The following is a 14213-nucleotide window of genomic DNA, read 5'->3' as shown; positions in this document are numbered from 1 at the left end:
CACCCAACTTTATCTAGAAGAACCGATAGCTTTCTTAATCTTACTTAAAAAAATCGCTAAATCAATCTTCATCATACGATTAGAAGGTCAAAATTACATGCCTTGGACGCACAATGCATCAAAAGTGCATGTGGAACTGTTCCTTCCTACCAACCCATAAAAACTTATAAACTAAATTGCTCATAAACATCTGCCCCACACATAAAGTTATCAAATCACATGGGTTGAATCAAATCAACCCTTCTCAAAAGCACTGAAGTCCGAACCTATGTTATCAAACTCATAACTTGAACATTCTTATAAAAAAAATTAAAAAAAAAAAAAAACATAAAGCCGTGGATTAGTGCAAACTCACATACATCTTTTTTTGCATTGTAATTTACTTCACTCCAATTATCTTTGCCTTTCACATTATATTAAGGGCGTAACGGCTATATCCATTCCAGTCATAAGTAACCCAACACACATAATTAATTTACTTTACATGCCACTACCTTCCAAAAATAACATAAGCACTCGAGTGGTCCCCACTCGTCTCCTTACACTGATTCAAAGTGGGCCTACACTCCATCCATTGACATTTGACCATTACTCCAAAATGGTTAATATCCCTCTTGACCAAGGGTAAAACCGTCACAAAATGTAAACTACTGTTCTCAACATTTATTTGGTGAGAACCCAGCTAGAGACTTGACAAGATCGAAACTGACACGTGTCCCCTGCTGCTGCACGTTCCCAATGATTGATAACGACGACGTCGTAGGAGCAAACGCGAAACAAAACGTTCCACTTGAGTCAACCGGTATTAAATAATTCTTCGGTGGTAACGGTAACGCTTTCCCATCTGCAAAATGAAACGACACCGTAGGCACCTCAACGCTACTCTTAGACGACATATCATAGCACGTGTCGAATAACGACACACCACTAGTTGACACCAAATCCTGCGTTCCTTTAACAAACGCATCCCGTAACGCGTTATACGTGTCCGTTTGCAACCGAGTTATTGCCGTTCCCGAGTCGATAATTATCCCTCCGTTACCTGTCTCGTCTATTTTGAATGCAGACTCGGGAACCGAGAGTAACTCACCGCCCACACTGAGTCCCGTTACACCGAGATAATAAAATGTGTCCAGTTCGGGGTTACGGAGCAAAGGTGTAGTAACGGCGTTATGAGGTAACGGCGCGTCGAACTCGAGAGTTGACGCTGAGTCAGAATCGCGGTCGACGAGACAATAAGAGAAAGAAGTCGCGTTAATCTGAGAAGGAAAAGAAAGCGAGCCGCCTCCCAGTCCAAGTAAGCCGGCGGCTCCGATAAATAGCCCCTCATTATTGTGACCGCAGCCAATGGCTACATTATGAACCTTAGCCGAGCCCAACGTGATAGTTTCAGTGACTAAATCCCCGACAGTGTACGAACCATCTCCGTAAGATACTTCATAAAGACACGTGCCGTTGCGACACTCGGACTCGTCGAGGGACTTGCATTGTTTGGTGTCACACGTGAGAGGAGCGTAGGAAGACGAGGAAGCCGGCTCAAAAACGGGGTCGGCTTGCTGGTAGCAGTCGGAGCAGGGTGCGCACTGTAACCAGTTGACGTCACTTCCGGTGTCGAGCACCATATACACCTGACTCGGCGGGTTACCGATTCCAATTCGGGAAAAGTACTCCCCACTTCCTTGACTCGTTCCCGACACAATGGGACCTTCTAGATCCTCAGCTTGGAATTCCAAGCCATTGTCTAATGGTTTAAGATCCGACCTGGAGATGCGTTTAATGGCCAGATCTAACCGAGTTGAGAGAGATCTGACTCGGGCCGAGTCACGCTTGAGTCGGGCTAAAGTGAGTGACTTGTAGTCAGTGTGTGAAGTTCCCTGAACCGAAGTTCTTGGTTGTAACTGCATGGAAAGCTTGGAAGAAGCCGAGTCTATCGAGCCTAAGCTCTGCTCTTGCGCTGAAAAGGCTTGTGTGGGTTTGGGATGAACGGAGAGAACATTGAGAGTGTTTTGAACGGAAGCTGAGACATCAAGAACGGAGGTTTTGTAGGTCTGTGGAGTGGTTCGGGAGTGAACAAAGGGTGAAGTGAAGAAGAGAGTAGAGATAAAAAGATGAAGAAGAAGCCACATTTTGGCCATTTGAGAAGGATAATGATAATGGTGCGTTGTCTGATGGGGGTTTTTATAAGAGGAAAAATAAAGAGAGGTGGGTAGAGAAGCGGGTTTTATTTACTTCACTCACGCTGGGCTCGTTTAAGAGATGAGAAAAGCAATATAAGTGGAGGTGAGGCTTTGAATGAATCTAGCAAGTAGCAAATGCACTTGTTGAAAAGATTCCCGACAAATTTTTTATTGTACAGATCCAACAATATCACTTACTCTGATTCGGCAAACACAAATTGAATGACCCAAAACAATAACATTTTATTCGACATTTAACAAAATTAGTGTTATGTTTATTTTCAGTGGTGTGAAACATGAATTCAAATAACCTTAAACTTTGATCTAACGGTTAAGGAGATTTGTTCTCTTTTTTTAGTTTTTTAGTTCAAACCTTGAGACTACTATCACAATGTTTGAGATGTTCAATGAATCTGATGATTAGTTAAGTTACATACAAGTCGTTTGAACACCCCTATTAAAAAATAGAAACATGAATCCAAACAGTCTAATTCAGCCACCATGGCATGGTGACTGTTGGCTTCCACTTTACTCCTTCGACCATTTGTGGGGTATATATCATAATCACATATAATTTGACAAATTAGAGCATTAGATGATTAATCAGTACTTACCTGAATCAAGTTTGGTACATAAAAGGGTCAACATCATTGAACTATGTTCATTTTTGAAAGGAAATTGAAATTTGGTAGGGGCTGTTTTCTTTGAGTCAGTGTGTGGAGGGTCCCCAGTTAACCATAGTGGATGCCATGAAATCCGCAATGATTTGGGCATGGCGTAGACTGAGCTTGAAATCAGGTAAGTTCAAAGCAATTTGCACAAAAATCGAACATGAATGGTCACACAGGGATTAATGAGGATCATGATTCATGCCATTGACGTAGACCAATAAATACACAAAATTATTTAATGGTTTTCATCAAATCGGCAGTATTATTAACATGTTATGATAACAATTAATTAATTCTACAATAACACGCTGCTAATGTGGTTAACAGAATTATTCATCACCACATGCTTGGAAGTCGACATTAATCCCCTATAATTCCTTGTAAACTTATTTACTTGATTTCTTATAACTAGACAAGATTTATATTATAAAGGTGAAAAAATAAAAAATATCATTGTGTTACATATCACATCCTAATGAATTTATGCTATTGGTGATGGACTTACCCCTCCCACAATTTTTTATTTTTAAAAAAAATTTATGTATCAATTTCATCTCTTAAGCTTCATTGTTTTCTTTACCCCTTTTATTTGTTGAACACTACAGTTTGACCCTCTTAATTGCAATTTTCTAAAGACTCCTTCTAGTTTAATCCCCTTATTAGTTCAACATTACACTCGACCCCTCAACGATAATTTACTAGATCCACCAGCACTAGATGCCACCTCTACAAGAAGGGGTGAGCATAGGTAAAGGGTAGCCCGGAACGAGCAGATCCGATTCTGGAAAATTAGAACCGAGAATTCTCGGGTCTAGTTCCTGCAGTGTTGGAACCGAGAACTATAACCGAAACCTACATTCAGGTACCCTGCTAGGAACTGGTTTAGGAACTGTGGGGTATATTGATGTAGATTTTCGCAAGTTTACAAAATCATGCAAGTAATAAAGTGTAAGAATACGGATGTCGAACCCAAGGGAATTACTACTATCAATTACCAAAATTTACTATCTATTTACTATTTGATTAATCACATTTTTTATCAAGGAAAATCTAAATTAAATTAACAATTGAAATTAAAAGAAAACTAAAAAGAAAACAACTAAATAAATCTTTGGGTTTAAAGCAAGATGACTAGACCTAGGACATAAATTTCACACCAACTATTATTCATATGTATTGATCACTTATGTTAATTTTATTAAGCTTTTCCTAAAGGTCAAACTACCTAAATTTCCAATATATTTCTCTCGAACAATTATCAAATTAACTCCTAATTACTAACCCGAATTATCTCTAATCAGATTTAAGCAATTGGAGATCATTACGTTATATGGAGTTTACCAGAACCTCATAAGTTGCGGTAACCTATCTCCTGTGTTCGCTCAACCTGTGGTTTTACTGCCGTAGACCAACTAAGTATCATCTCTCAATCTCAACTTAGTCCATTAATTCATTCAATTCTTGGGCCCTTGAGAATCAAAAGCATTAGGCATAATAATAAAACTTAGGAAGAAATCTTAATGAAAATCAACATACATAAATCAACACATAATCAAGAGATTAAGCTAAATCTTAGCCCTCGAAAATAAAATTAGTTCATAATAAACATGAAAGAAACAATCATCTTTATTAAAATAATCAACATGAGTTTGTAAGAAAAAAAAACAAGAAGAACTTCCCTATATCGTGAATCAAAGCTCTATAAATTCTATCATTTTCTTCTCTACAAATTTTTCTTCTCTTATTCTCTCCCAAGAATCCCTAAAATAATGCTAAAAGACTTCTATTTATATCCCACAAGGGTTAGGGTTTTATTTTCCTTAATTCTATTTAGTTTAGGACTCTTAACCCTATTTTTCTAATAAAAAACGGAAGAAAAATTCCTAACTGTCGTGACTGTGCCCCAGCATTGTGCTGTGGCACGGTCGATTCTAGACAAAGTGTGCTACGGCATAGTGATAACTTCTTCTCCTTTAATTCAAATCTCGCATCATTCATCAACACTCCATAGATGGTGATTTTTTAGCATGATAACGATGAAATCTAAAGAAGTGGTAAACATATGAAATGTAGCCCTTTGAATAAGCTTTCCATCAGTTGAAGAATTGTCTTAATCCGAGGTCTATAGCTTGAGATATTGTTAAAAGCATAACTTCTTCAATTCAACACCGAATCTTGATCTGTTTGTTTCTACTCATCACTCATTCTGTTGTCGATATGATTCTTCATCTGAGCATAACATTTAGCACTAATAACCTAAAAAACACTCAAACACACCTGTGATCCCATAGAAGACAATTATGAAAATATTAAGCAACTTTACAAAATTAAACCTAATTTCTCACAAATAATCCCCATAAACCACTACGTAAATGTGTATTTTCAAACTCTTATCATATATGTGTGAATTTTGTGACTGCCAGAGGTGTATTTGTAATTTTTTAGGGTACATTTGTCATTTAAAAATTAATAGGGGGTAATTATAATTTTATAGGATATCCAAGAAAGGAACCAAAACCTACATTTCACGTTTCGGTTCTTTTTGCTAGGAACCAGTCGGTTCTAGTTTCAGTTTCGGTTTTAGAAATTTTGATGAGTGGTACCTGGAACCGCTTACCCCTATCTATAATGTTTGCTTCTCTATCTTTACAATCAACATCATTGTTGATTACCTAACTGAAAATCTTGACGCAGCGAGTTAGCGTAACAACAAGAATAGCACTCAACTATACCTTTAGAACTGATAAACAAGTCTCAATCACAGAAACTTAAGCCTTAAATCTGAAAAATTCATTCGATATTATATCTTTTCAAAAGAAATGAATAATAAGTTAATATAGGGTGACCAACCTAACAAGGCTCCCAATTAAATAAGGAAATAAAATTCTAATTATTGACTAATTATAAAATAAGAAATTAAAATTTAACTAAATTAAAACTTCTTAAATCAACTAAACTCCTAATTAAAATAGAAAACTACTTGAATTGCTAATATGAAACCCTAATCAAATAAAGAAAGAGAAACAAAATTAAAGCCTAATTTAACACTATTTTGCAACATCATACTCCCTCTCTTAAAAATAAACGTGTCCTCGAGTTTCAATCTGTTGGGTGATACTCGAAGTAGAGTAATAAGTCCTCCTTTGGAGCAAATAAATATCCTTTGTCATTCATCTTCCTAGGAGAGTTGTCATGCACTATAGTCTTTAGGTCGAAATTGAATGTCGTCGTCGATGTTTCATCCTTTTGATCCTTAACTTGAATGTTTTCTTCTTGCTCTAGCTTCTCCTTTAGGACAACTTGCTTTTGCTCAAGCTTCTCCTTTAGGACAACTTGCTTTTGCTCTTGTTCAATCTTCTCTTCTTGGAGAACTCGTTCAGCTTCAACGTCTATTTCATGCTCAATCTCCTTTTTTGTGTGATCCTCAATTTGTAACATCTCATAATTTTCGTTGGCTTTAAGAATTTCTTTAAGAAGTGCTTTATGCTTCTTGTCTTCTTCCATAATTGGTAAGGCATGTAGTGTCTGAAGAAGAATTCTTTTTTTTAATTCTTAATTGTGATTCTACATCAAAGGCTAACTGAAGAACATCAAGCAATGTATAGTCAAGTCGTAAATCAATTTAAGCTCATATGTTTACATTCAACCCATTAAAGAATCTTAAAGCTACTATATATGGATGTTCATTATAGTCAAGGTGGAGTAACAATCGTCGATATTCAACAATATATTTTCGGATAGATCTTTGACCCTAATGGCATCTCTAATACTACTAGAACAAGATTTGCTTATAATCAGGAGGAAGAAAATCCCTTTGTAACAAGTGTTTCATCCTGTACCAGGTTTTAATTGGTGTTTTCCCCTCGCAAAATCTTATGGATTGTAATCTTTCCCACCATGCAAAAGCTCCACCCTTCAATCTGCACGTAACAAGTCTCACCCTTCTTCTTTCTGGAATCTCTGTATATTCGAAAAACCTATCTATTTCCGCAATCCAATCCAGAAAGTCTTCAATATTTAAATTACCATTAAAGCAAGGAACATCTACCTTTAATTTGAATTCGTTGGTATCTCTATCCCCATAATCACTTCCCTCCCAAAATTTGCAAAATAATCATCTTTTTCGTTCGAATCTTCCACATAAACTTGCTATCTACGCCTGTTTGCAAAAACTAGTCTTCCAACAGGCTGTCCATGAGCCATATCATCTCTAGTATGTTGCCTCTCATCATTCTGATTTTTGTTGGCATCTTTGCTTAAAGCATCAAGTTGATTTGCAATTTCTTCAAAGAGTTGTTCTAAACGTTGGAATCTGAGATCCATTTGTTGCTCCGAAGCTCTCAACGCTAGCCTTTGCAAGGTCTCAGCTCCCTGATCTTCGCCATGAGAACCGCCGCTGCCTACAACTTCATCACCTACCATTAGATCAGACGAATTTTGCCTGCTCTGATACCAACTGACACAGCGAGTTAGCGTAACAACAAGGCTAGTACTCGAACTATACCTTTACAACTGATAAACAAGTCTCAATTACAAAAACTTAAGCTTTAAATCTGAAAATTTCATTTAATATTCTATCTCTTCAAAAGAAATGAATAATAAGTTTATATAGGGTTGTCAACCCTAACAAGGCTCCCAATTAAATAAGGAAATAAAATTCTAATTATTGACTAATTATAAAATAAGAAAGTAAAATTTACATAAATTAAAACTTCCTAAATCAACTACACTCCTAATTAAAATAGAAAACTACTTGAACTCCTAGCATGAAACCTTAATCAAATAAAGAAAGAGAAACAAAATTAAATCCTAATTAAACACTATTTTGCAACATCAAGTCTACAAGTTATATATGTATTCACTTGCCATGTGATAGTACTACAATATCATGGACTTTTTCTATAAAACTATCAATAAGAATTATTTTATCATTTTCTTTTGTTGAGATTCTTGTTAAAATCGATTTTTCAATCATTCTCGGTATGTTTGGCTTGCGATATTGCATAGCATAATGTCGCATTGTATTTATATAATGTTATACAAAATGTTAAATGATGTTTAGTAGAACATTACATTGGGAGCATTTTATGAAAAGGTAAAATCAAGTTCAAATTTAATTAAAAGGCCATGTAGTTTGAAAGTGTTAAATAAATAGTCTTATTATTGATTAAGGTTAATTAAACATGATTAGTGGTTAATTAGGATTAATGAAGTATTGTGTAATCTTTTAAAAATTATAATATGTCCCCAAAGAGCTGAAATTCTTGCAAACAAACCCAAACACCTTATTCTTTTTCCTTTCGCCATTAATGCATCCCTCCCCTGGTTGTTGTTTCTTCTAAGCTTCATCTACATCTTCTTCTTCTTCTTCATCTACATCTCTTTCTTCCTCTACCATAAACACTTTCTTCTTCCTCCGCCATTAACATCTTCTTCACCATAGATCTGCCTCCTCCTCATCCTCTTGACATTTTGTCCAAGTATGTGTGTCTCCTCTTTGCATTTTATATTTCTATTTACAAAGATTTAATGATGGATTGGGTTTGGGTTATTTGGTTGTGTTTGAAGTAATGCAAGTTGAAAGGAGTGAATTTTGTTGAATATTTTCTTGCATTATGGGTAGCTGGGGGTGGTAGCACCGATTGTAGGTAGAGATGACTGAAAATGTGTTCTAGACATGATGGATCGCTTAAGTGATCTAGTTTTCTGATATGTCTGGTATAACGTAGTAGATCATAGATTGCTTAAGCGATCAGGTATATGGCAAGAGATTGCTTAAGCGGTCTATTATAAGTCTAGTATATGGCAGCAAATTGCTTAAGCGATCAGGTAAATGGCAGAAGATCACTTAAGCGATCAGGCTTATTTATACCAGATCGCTCAAGCGACTCTGCATATGCTTTTAAAAATCTGTCAACTCTTAATACATCAATTAATAATTTTTTTTTCTTGCATTATAGGTACTTGGCTATTTTTAGACATGAGACAAGTTGTTTTGGGTGTTGAATATTTTGGTGAGTGGGTGGAAGAAGAAAGTTGCTGGAAGTGGATTGGGAAGAGCAAAGAAGTTATACTAATTGCTATAAGCATATAGGTTAGTTTTGATGAGTTGACTGATAAAATAATTAGAAGAGGTGATTTGAGTTGCTCAAGTACTGATATAGTAGTGAAGTATGTTTTTAGCAGAGTTCCTGAACATTATAAGGTACCTCCTGCTATATTAAAGTCGGATGAAGGTATGAAGTTATATATGATTGATGTGGGCGATAATGGTTCGAGGCCAATTTTAAGGGTTTCTTTTGTAGATAAACCATTGAATGTTGGTTCAAAGTAAGGAGATAACGAGGAAGTTGGTGGAGAGAATGCTGGTTTTAATTTGAACTACGAGGGCATTGATTTCTTAGTTGAAGAATCAAGAGTAGGCGGTGATTTGGGTGGTGAGGAGAACACTGTAGAAGAGGTTGATCATGTGCGACAGAATAAAAATGTTGATGAGGAGGACCCCGTACATGTTCCCTCGGATGTAAAGATTCCTTTAAATACAAATTATGTAGAAGGTGTAGTTTGTGAGAAAGAGAACAATATGGTCCTTTATGTAGGTTTAGAGGCGACAATTACAGGTAGTAGTGAATCAGCTTATGTTTTTACTGATGGATCAGACTTGCACGTAGGGTATTTATTTGACAACAAAGAGGAAGTGATGAGGAAGCTAAAACTTGTTGCCGTGTGAGGTAATTTTGAGTTCATCACCAAAAAGTCTAATTCATCGGTGGTGACGATTGCATGTCGTGACCAAAAGTGAAAGTGGAGGGTTTATTGTAGAAGGTTGGCAGAGTCTATAAAATTTATTATTAGCACATATACCCGTGAGCACACATGTGGTTTGGGACTAGGCCTGCAATCGAATCGAACATGAACGAACAAGCCTGTTCGAAAATCGTTCGATAAGCATGTTCGATTGTTCGTGTTCGATTGTTCGTGTTCGTGTTCGTGTTCGTGTTCATGTTCGTTCGATTAACAAAAAGCTCGTTCGTGTTCGTTCGACTAACTCATAAATACCTGTTCGAATAACTCGTTCGAATACCTGTTCGAATAAAAAATATACACAAACTTTCCAATTCATACTCTAAAAAACAAATATGCAACAATTTATAATTCATACCCATTTGATTCAACATTTGAAAATAAACCAACTCTCTATCTATATTTATATTTTAAATAAATCAATAAAAACTCAGTAAATTAAAATAAATAACCATCATAAATAATAAAACTTCAAAATAAATTAAACAGAACAATAAATCGTTCAAAACAAATTTAGTTCCATATCAAACATGACACAAACGAAAGGAATTTGCATTTTGCATAGACATTATAGCACAACCAAAAGGATTCTAAGGAGTGAACATGCCACTATATAGTATGTACAAAATTATTATCATACATATATTAATCATAAATTAAATATATTTAATATGTTATGAAATTACCAAAATTATAGGTTATCATATATTTATTATCATTACATAAATTATCATAAATATTTTAAATGTTTACATATATATTTTGTATCAACATCCATAAATTCATAGTGAAATGAGGGTCTATTAAATATATGATCAATACATATGTGTGATTAATTTGTTATATATATGTGTAATTGTGTATATACAAAATTATTATCATACAATATTAATCAGGTTAATATGTTATGAAATTACCAAAATTACAGGTTATCATATATTATTATCATTACAAATTATCATAAATATTTTAAATGTTTACATATATATTTTGTATCAACATCCATAAATTTATAGTGGAATGAAAGTCATTGTAATATATGATCAATACATATGTGTGATTAATTTGTTATATATATATATGGGTTTCATATATTTATTATCATACATAAATTATCATAAATATGTAAATGTTTACATATATATTTTATCAACACCCATAATTTATAGTGGAATGATAGTCTATTGTAATATATGATCATACATATGTGTGATTAATTTGTTTATATATATATATATATATATATATAATATGTTAAATATTTATGAATTAACCAATTATAGGTTATCATATATTTATTATCATTACATAAATTATCATAAATATTGCAAATGTTTACATATATATTTTGTATTAACACCCATAAATTTATAGTGGAATGATAGTCTATTGTAATATATGATCAATACATATGTGTGATTAATTTGTTATATATATATATATATAATCATTATTGTCTACATGTATATTTTGTATCAACACCTATAAATTCATAGTGGTATGAGAGTTTATTGTAATAAATGATCAATACAAATATGTGATTAATTTAGGTTTAATTAAGCTATTATATTATTAAATTTGTTATGCTATACATCACTTGATTATACAATATGTTATGTTTATCAATTTATCATACTATATTTATTATTTATTAATTGAAATGCTATCTTATAATATTTAATTATTGATTACATTTAGAAAAATATGAAACTATTATGTTATTGGATTTACTATATTATATATCACTTGATTATATAATCTATTATGTTATTAAATTTGTCATGTTATGTATCATAATAATTTATTAGTTTTTAATTAAAATGTCATATACTTATATACTTAATTATTAATGACATTAATACAAACATATTATATATATAAGAAAAACAAATGTATCATAATATTTTATTATTGATTACCATTAAAAAAAATTCGTCCAAACTAAATCAGACATAATATAAAAATGAAAAAAAAAATTTTAATTATAATAATGCATAACATGTTTTTCGAACATAAATGAACGAACAATCGAACGATTGTTCGCGAACGGATGGATCAATCAAACGTATAGTGTTCGCAAGCATAATCGAACGAACAACTCCTGTTCGAACTCAATCGAACATATTATCGAACTGTTCGTGAACATTATCGAACAGTAATAGAACGAACAACGAACGTTCGCGAACTGTTCGATTCGTTTGCAGCCCTATTTGGGACATAGTTCAGGTGAGCATCGACAAGCCTCTGCTAACGTTATTGGACAATTTGTCAAAAGTCAGTTTGTTAAAGGGAAATGTCCATCTCCTAAGGACATTCAGATACTTGTGCACACAGAGTTGGGATGCGTTGTTAGTTACTGGAAATGCTGGAAAGGGAGACAAGATGCACAAGATTTTGTGAGGGGTACACCGGAGCACGGGTACGTAGTATTAGAAGCGTACCGTTATGCTTGAGTTGAAAAACCAAGATAGCAAGACGACTTTGAAGTGGGACAAGAATATGGGGTTTAAATATTTTTTTGTTACTTACGGTGGTACTATAAAAACATGAGGAAGGTGTTGGCTATTGATGGTTGCTTTTTGACGAGAAAGTATGGAGGTTCATTGTTGGTGGCTACTGCATAGAACAACGAGAATCACACATATCCTGTTGCATGCTGTGTGGTTGACTCTGAGAACGACAAGTCGTGGACTTGGTTTTTTCAGCAATTACGTATGATAATGCCTGATAGTGACAAGTTGTGCATAATATTCGATAGGCACAACTCTATAAAAAGGGGATTGCCACTATTTACCCTCAAACACATCACAGATTCTGTATGAGGCACCTTGGTGAGAACATAAAACAAAAGTTTAAGTGTACTGGCCTCTTTTAAACATACTACATGACAGCAAAAGCTTATCAAGTTGATGAGTTCGAGGAGCACTTCTAGGAAATCCAAATCAAGGATGATAGAATTGTTAAGTATTTTGAGCATGATGTTGGTTTCGAGCGATAGAGTAGAGCTTACTTTCCTGGAAGAAGGTTCGATGTCATGACCACGAACATAGTCGAGTCTATAAATTCGAAGTTGTTAACAGAAAGAGAATTTCCAATAGTTGCCTTTTTGATGCAATACAAAGGATATTGTCACAGTGGTTCCTATTAGGAAACGATCCAGATATGCAGCGAAAAACAAAAATCATAATACAAGGATCGTTCCAAAGAGCCAAGATCAAAGGTATAATTTTACAGTTTATGTATAAGTAGAAATCTGCAAAAATTAATCATGACTTTAGAAAAATATACACATGTTTGGAGGCTCCTCCAAATTTGTCTTTGAACGTTTTTGCTACCGACCCAAGTGTAGGATCGAATCGACGTAGTCCACACGAAGACAATCACAAAGAACTAAGGAGAGATTTGCTAGATCCTCCTTAGCCTTAAGAATCAAGAAGAAATGAAGAGTGTTTGATTTTAGGCAAAAATCAATTCTGGCGTGAGAGAGTTTAGGGGCTATAACTTTTTCCTTTTCAATGAAATGAAAATAATGAATGACTTATTTACTTTCAATTAACACTTTTCTTTTATAGTGATGTTTTTAATTGCCCTATTCCCATATGGAACAGGCTTGGGCTCCAACCCAAACACCAAATGTTTCCAAACACTCCCAACTAGATATTTATTTTAATTCATCATTATCTTCAATTAAAATCAATTAATATATATTTAATATATATATTAACATTTAACAATACAGATTAAGACCTTCGTGTTCGAGATCCATACGCGGATCCATATCCATACGTAGGAGCAGAGTAAGTATCTCGTTCTGTTATATTCGTATATTCTGTCGATTAAGCAGTAATACCCATCAGCAGCAAAGGCCTCGATGTACAATCGGCGCATGAGATCCAACATGCATGCATTACTGTCAGCCAATCAGTCCTGGTAGGCGCACATCCGTTGCTTGTTCATTCCGGGTATATGCTAACACATTTAAATGTAATTTCACTTATTTAATTTTTCTAACAAATAAAAATAAGGCTACGACCTCAGCAAATTTAATTACAGTGTAAAATTACCAAAATACCCTTTCACCTAAAAAGACGAAAATGCCCTTCTTACTTCCTGAGTCTTAAATTATCTTCTATGTGTGTGACCCATAGGCTCCTCATCATACCGGTAATATATAGTATCGCGATTAACACCAATTAATCGTCTCACTAATACACAGACCAAGATTGGTCTGTAGCAAGGCATCATAGCTACCCGATAGATTCGGATTCAGCAAAGTAGCTACCTGTCAACGATATGGTTACCGTACAATTTGATCCTTTCATCATACGTTATCTCGACGAGACGAAGGCATAGAAATAGTGTCAACCTTCGGTTACTCTCGATATTATATATTCAGTTTCTGGACCAATGACCTGTATTATAAACTGGATAGAGCAACAACTCAATCCCACTGTGGCCACAGTTTTAGTGTCATTGCCATATACTGAATTGCGCCGTGAGATAACTTCTCCCGTACCCGGGAGTGTTGAATCCTCTGTCTATCCACCATAGTCTTGATACA

At 34.5% G+C, this 14213-nt stretch overlaps 1 protein-coding gene across 1 annotated transcript; it reads right to left on the bottom strand.

Annotated features, from left to right (window-relative positions):
- Positions 1–609: 609 nt before the first annotated feature.
- On the bottom strand, positions 610–2251 carry LOC116107433 (protein ASPARTIC PROTEASE IN GUARD CELL 1-like). The gene has a single exon (XM_031393709.1). The coding sequence runs from the start codon at positions 2133–2135 to the stop codon at positions 657–659; it is 1479 nt and encodes a 492-aa protein (XP_031249569.1). The 5' UTR covers positions 2136–2251; the 3' UTR covers positions 610–656.
- Positions 2252–14213: the final 11962 nt, after the last annotated feature.

Source organism: Pistacia vera, unplaced genomic scaffold (genome assembly GCF_008641045.1).
Source record: "Pistacia vera cultivar Batoury unplaced genomic scaffold, PisVer_v2 Contig539, whole genome shotgun sequence".
In the NCBI taxonomy this organism is placed as follows: Eukaryota; Viridiplantae; Streptophyta; class Magnoliopsida; order Sapindales; family Anacardiaceae; genus Pistacia; species Pistacia vera.
Note: the sequence above shows the minus strand (reverse complement) of the source record. Positions and strands in the feature narration are given on the sequence as shown.